Raw genomic sequence first — 6,484 nt, 5'->3', positions numbered from 1 at the left:
AAGGAGAAGGAGAAGGAGAAGGAGAAGGAGAAGGAGAAGGAGAAGGAGAAGAAGAAGAAGATTGGGAGCTTGGGAGCAGGAGCTAGCCAGGGTCCTCAGGAAGAGCTTTGGGAAAGACTGGCTTTGAATACCTTGCAGATCTACTGGGAGAGGCCTGGGCAGACAGGGCAAGAAGGTTGATGGACAGCTAATGTCAGGCTTGTCCCAGGACTTCAGACCAATTCCAGGAAGTTAGCTAAGCCCCCAACCTCACTTTCTCTAAGAAACAGAAAATGTTTATCTGTTCTCTACAACTTCCATTTTAGGACATTATTAGCTCATACACAGGGGAACATTTCATTAGGGACATACAGTTCTCCTACTGATGTGCCCAGCTAGGCTGCAGAGCCAAAGCAAGACCCAAGTGACTTTGTAGTTGCAAGCTTGGCTGAGCCACTCCATGTATGCCTTAAGCACATTACTTAGCCTCTGGCCTGGTGTTTCCTCTGAGATGTTAGAACCTGTGCTGGGGTGTGGCTCAGTGGTAGAGCATTGCCTAGCATGCATGAGACCCTAGCTTTTATTCCCAGTACCACTGTGTGTGTGTGTGTGTGTGTGTGTGTGTGTGTGTGTGTGTGTTGGGGAGCTGGGGAAATAGCTTAGTTGGTAAAGTGTTTGCCTTGCAAGTATGTTAACTTGAGTTGATCTCCAGACTCCACATTAAAAAGATAAGTCTTGAGCTGGAGCAATGGCTCAGAAGTTAAGAGCACCTATGGCTCTTCCAGAGGACTCAGGTTTGATTCCCAGCATCATAGGGTGGCTAATATCAGTCTGTGACTCCAATCCCAGGAGGATCTGCTGCCCTCTTCTGGCCTCCATGGGTACTGCATACACATGGTGCACAGAAATATATGTACTCAAAATACCCATGCATATAAAATTTTTTAAATAATAAATCTTTAGTGGGATGGAGAGATGGCTCAGCTCAGTGGTTAAGAGCTCTAAATGCTCTTCCAGAAGTCCTGAGTTCAATTCCCAGCACCCACATGGTGGCTCACAACCATCCGTAGAAGGATCTGATGACTTCTTCTGGTGTGTCTGAAGACAGCCACAGTGTACTCATATAAATAAAATTTTAAAAATCAATCTTTTAAAAAAATAAGCCGGGCAGTGGTGGCGCACGCCTTTAATCCCAGCACTCAGGAGGCAGAGGCAGGTGGGTTTCTGAGTTCGAGGCCAGCCTGGTCTACAGAGTGAGTTCCAGGACAGCCGGCTACACAGAGAACACCAGGAAGGTAGGAAGGTTGAGTCCTGGGTTTACTAGTATAGTCAGTCAGCCTATATTGATTGGAATACTTCTGATCCTGTGAGAGACCCTGTCTCAAAAAAAAAAATGAGGTAGGGACTAGGAAGGTGACTCGGTGCATACAGTGCTCACTGCGCAATCACGCACGTGCATGAGTGTATGAGCCCATGTGTAAGCTCATGAGTTTGCATCCCCAGAACCCATATAAAAGCTGGGCACAGTATCCACACATCTATCATCCCCATACTGGAGGGACTGGGCGGGGGCAGGCTGATGCCCTCCAAATCGATGACCTCAGGTTCAGTGAGAGACTCTTTCTCAAAAAATTAGATAGCAAGCGATTGAGAAGGACACCTGATGTCCACCTCTGGCCTCTGTGTGCTTGTAACTCATACATGTGCATACCACATGCACATACACACATGCATACAAACCCAAGTGGATGGCTCCTGAGCGCATGTGTACGCGCGCACATGAACACACACACACACACACACACACACACACACACACACACCACTTACTGTCAACCCAGTGGACTTAGCAGAGTCTCTCTCCTTCCAGATGCCCAGAAGTGCGAGCTCATCTGCCAGTCTGCCGACACTGGAGATGTGGTGTTTATGAACCAAGTGGTCCACGATGGGACACGTTGCAGCTATCGGGACCCTTACAGCGTCTGTGCCCGTGGCGAGTGTGTGGTGGGTACCCCTGCGAGCTGCTTATACTCTGCTGGCTCATGGGGGCATGGAGGGCTGAATAGGTATTACTCACCTACCACACCTAGGGGCAGCTTGGGCTGCTGCGGAGGGGTCTCTTCCTGTCCTACACCATTAGAGAAGTGAGGTGATCCGGGCTAAGACCACCTAGGTCACAGGGTGGATTTTGGGGAGTTCTCATGTGCCAGGGTTCCCCCCCCCTTTGGGCAGGGCCAGGAATCTCAGGAGGAAGCCAGTCGGGGAGAGCCTCTCTAGGTGGATACAGGGGAGCCTCCATCTGCTGATGTCACCTCCACCCCTAGCCCTTTGGTTGCGACAAGGAGGTGGGATCCATGAAGACGGATGACAAGTGCGGTGTCTGTGGTGGGGACAACTCTCACTGCAGGACTGTGAAGGGGACTCTGGGAAAAGGCTCCAAGCAGGCAGGTGAGCATGGCTGGGGGTGTGGCTGGGGGCGGGGCACTGGGGAAGGCCTCCAAGCAGGCAGGGAAGCATGGCTGGGGGTTATGTATGTGGTGGGGTTCTCCTTGACCAGTGCTGGAGAGGGGAGGGTCCTGGAGCCTGGCTTCAGACCTTCCCAGTCTGCCTGTGGCTGGTCCCCTGTCTTCCTGGCATACTAGCATGGACTCGCAGGAACACAGACGCTCACCCCCTCCCTTTTTTTTTTTTTTTTTTTGGTTAAGTAACATGGGAGGACATGTGCTGAGCTATCTCTTTGACCCCGTGGCTTTTGGTGGGAGCCAGGGGAGTCATTTTTTTATTCTCATCTTAAAAACAAAGTCTGGGACCTTTTTGCCACTACGAGTTTCTGGTCTCTCGAGTTCTTTCATTTCCACCTCTAACCTCACGAAGCTTGCTATAGAAGAGGGGCAGTCAGTAAGTCTGGTCTTCTTGGAGGATTTTACAGCTTTTTCTTACTTTGAAGCGGGGGAAAGTTGGTAACCAAGAAAGGCATGTTTCCGAGCTTTGAATCGGTTCAAAAGAGCCATGTGGATCTTCATGGCTGATCTCATCTACAACTCTACGGTGGCTTAGGAAGAAGGGGGTGGGGGTAGAGAAAGCAGAAGAGGAGGCCATGATGGGAAATAAAAGCATCTCGCACTTGCGGGTATCAGTGCACATGATAGTGACCCCTAGGGGGCGCTTGGAGCTACAGCATCTCATGCTTTCCTGTCCTTGGGGGTCAGGTGGGGCGGGGTAGATTCCAGCCCTGTTTCCAGCCGAGGAAACAGGTTTCTGAAGGGCTCCGTGTGTGTGAGTAGTCCTCGTGTTCCCGGCTGTGTGCTGTGAGATAGTATGGGGTGCTGAGCAGGGAGCTACCCTCTCAGGACTCTTTGCTTTTCTGGATGCCCCTGGGTGGCAGCGGCTCTCAAACAGGTGCAGATCCCGGCGGGTGCCAGGCACATTCAGATTGAGTTGCTGGAGAAGGCTCCCCACCGAATCGGTGAGTGCTGTGTGGGGCAGGGAGGACAGGGAGCGTAGGGAATCCCAGAGCGGGTGGGACCTCCCAGATTTAGATAAAGACAGACAACTCCTTTTAATTGTTAAATTTATGCAGAATAGCTGAACCACCACATAGGTAGGGCTTGTTTCTTCCCACCAGGATCAACCCCTGTTCAAATTTCTTAAGTAAGCGGGTGGCTTCTTCTAAAAGAGTCGTTTTGCAGAAGGGCTCAGGCAGCTCTGGCTGCATGGCACACCACCCCAAGAACATAAGTGTTAGGAGTAACAGTTGTCACAGGATCTCAGTTCTGTGGCCATAGGCATGACCGGCACAGCCAGTGGCTCTTCTACTGGTTGCCTGAACCCAAAACAGCCAAACACTGGCAGCTGATGCGTCTGTCTGTCGGGAGTTCACTGGTCTAGGAGATGTGAATGGTATTGTCAGTTGGCTGAGTCTGAGGTTGACAGAGCTATGACTGACCCCAACAAGCAAATCTGGGAATATCCAAATCTAAATGTCTGTCCCTTGGGCTTCTGCAGCAAGAGAGGGCAGGACCCCAGGGTGCAAGCACTCTGCCAGCCCCTAATATTGCATTGACCCAAGTCACATGACCCAAGCACCAGTCAATGGTTAAAACCACAGACTGTCTCTTAGTGGAACAGGGCTACGTGGACAGCCATTTTTACAGTCCACCAGGCAGACCCTAGCTCTCCATTATAATGTTACTTAAACAGAGTTACGAAAGAAGGTGTCATAGTTGTTGCACAAACGTGAAGCCAAGACAGTTTGCAAGTTAGAGCCCCAGAGGCTGGGGGGACAGCCCAGTGGGCAGAGTGTTTTCCATGTGAGCATGAGGACCTGGTCTTGCTCCCCCAGAACCCCCACAGAAGCCAGCAACGCAGTGTTGCCTACAATCACAGCACTAGGGCAGTGCTTGCAAAAGATCCTTGGAGCTGGACCCAGCTGACTTTCTGAGCCTTGTGTTCATCTAGAGACCCTGTCTCAAAAATAGGTAGATGGATGGATGGATAGATAGATAGATAGATAGATAGATAGATAGATAGATAGATGAGATAGATGGATGGGCTAGATAGATAGATAGATAGATAGATAGATAGATAGATAGATAGACAGACAGACAGACAGACAGACAGACAGATAGATGATGGATGAATGGATGATAGAGATGGATGGATGAATAGATGGATGGGTGGATGGATGGATGGATGGATGGATGGATAGATGATGGATGGGTGATAGAGATAGATAGATAGATAGATAGATAGATAGATAGATAGATAGATAGATAGAAAATAGTAGATAGATAGATGGATAGATAGAGAAATGGGAGGATGGATGGGTGGGTAGACAGATAGATGATGGATGGATGGATGGATAGGTAGATAGGGAGAGAGAGAGAGAGAGAGAGAGAGAGAGAGAGAGAGAGATATTTATAAGGTAGAGTGACTGAGGAAGATTGTGACAAAGATCCCTGGCCTCCACACACACACACACATGTTTACACACTACACAAACATGTACATGCATGTACACACACACAGACATCAGAACTCCCAAACAGATTAAACTTACAAAGCCAAGTCCAGGTGCAGTGATGCATATCTCATCCCAACACCCAGAAGGCAGAAGCAGAGGATCTCTGGGAGTTCGAGGTCAACCTGATCTACATAGAAAATTCCAGACTAGCCAGAGGTACCTGGCTAATGAAACTCTATCTCAAACTAAAATAAAATAAATATTCAAGTTAAAAGCCAGAAAGATAGCTCCATAGGAAAGGAAGGACTCCTTCCACACAAGCTGACTAACCAGTTAGATCCCACTAAAAGGTATAAGGTGAAAGCTGACTTCACAAGGTTGACTTTTGACCCCCCCACACACACACATAGGACATGGTGTATACCCCCCCATACACACACATAGGTCATGGTGTATTCCCCATACACACACACACACACACATAGGTCATGGTGTATACCCCATACACACACACACACACACATAGGTCATGGTGTATACCCCCCCGCACACACATAGGTCATGGTGTATACCCCATACACACACACACACACATAGGTCATGGTGTATACCCCCCCTCACACACACATAGGACATGGTGTATACACCCCCACACACACACATACTAGTAAATAAACTTTTTTCAATTTTAAAAATTCATGCGAAGACATTAATGTAGTAGGAAAGATGTTCTTATCCTTTGGTCTAGTCTTGCTTTTACTGAAACCCAATCAGCAGTCAAAAAATAGGCATGTCCAAACGAGATTCCTCAGACATCGTACAGATTCCTGTGGTGGTGGAAGGACCTGTAGCAGGGGTGTGGGATACATGAATGCTGGTGTGTGATGGGGTGCTTTTAGGGTGGTGAAAGTATTCTAAGGCTACACTTGGTGATGATTGAAGGTGCTAAGCCATCACCGGGCTGCATGCTTTAATCGGGGGAGTTACTCAGTATGGATTGTGTCTCAATTGCAAACTCAAGAGCGCAGCTTGGAACCCCTCCTGGCAGCTGTGGGCAGCGGCTGTATTTTCCCACGTCAGTCTGCGCCCAGACAGACCCCCCCTCATGGAGAAAATGTAGGCTTCCGTATCACTGCGGCATCACAGAGTCCTCAACAGCCTGATAGCCTACCAAGTCCTGTCAGCTTCCATTTGCACATAACAGACACTAACATAAAGTGCAGTGTCTCTTGGCAAGCTCAGCTGTGGCAAAAACGTTCATGGTCACCGTTTTAGATCATTATCAGTAATATGAGACGCTTCAAGCTTCCCGGGGCTACATCTCTTCCTGGTACAGCTGTGGTGTTCCCTTCTAATAGTGCCACTCCCTGGGGCAAGCATATCCGAACCATGACACAGTAGGAATAGTCTGCACAGGCCGATAGCTATCTGCCGGGGTGGGCATGGGGATCCTGGCAGGGGGCAAGAGGAGCCATGGAACGGAAGCCTGCGTTGTCTGTAGGTACATGGAAGGTCATCCGTGCAAATGTGGAAAATGTGCTA

The 6,484-nt window shown here is 49.2% G+C and overlaps 1 protein-coding gene across 1 annotated transcript in view; it reads left to right on the top strand.

Annotated features, from left to right (window-relative positions):
* The window catches only part of Adamts14 (ADAM metallopeptidase with thrombospondin type 1 motif 14), a 78,404-nt gene that overhangs the window by 59,356 nt on the left and 12,564 nt on the right, over positions 1 to 6,484 (top strand). Inside the window, exons 13-15 of the mRNA XM_029542313.1 lie at positions 1,850 to 1,983; positions 2,304 to 2,427; positions 3,365 to 3,445. Coding sequence (XP_029398173.1) covers positions 1,850 to 1,983; positions 2,304 to 2,427; positions 3,365 to 3,445 — 339 coding nt within the window. The remainder of the gene's footprint in view (positions 1 to 1,849; positions 1,984 to 2,303; positions 2,428 to 3,364; positions 3,446 to 6,484) is intronic.

The sequence above is a fragment of the Mus pahari genome, chromosome 9 (genome assembly GCF_900095145.1).
Source record: "Mus pahari chromosome 9, PAHARI_EIJ_v1.1, whole genome shotgun sequence".
Classification (NCBI taxonomy): Eukaryota; Metazoa; Chordata; class Mammalia; order Rodentia; family Muridae; genus Mus; species Mus pahari.
The sequence above is the reverse complement of the archived record's forward strand: the minus strand, read 5'-3'. Positions and strand labels throughout refer to the sequence as shown.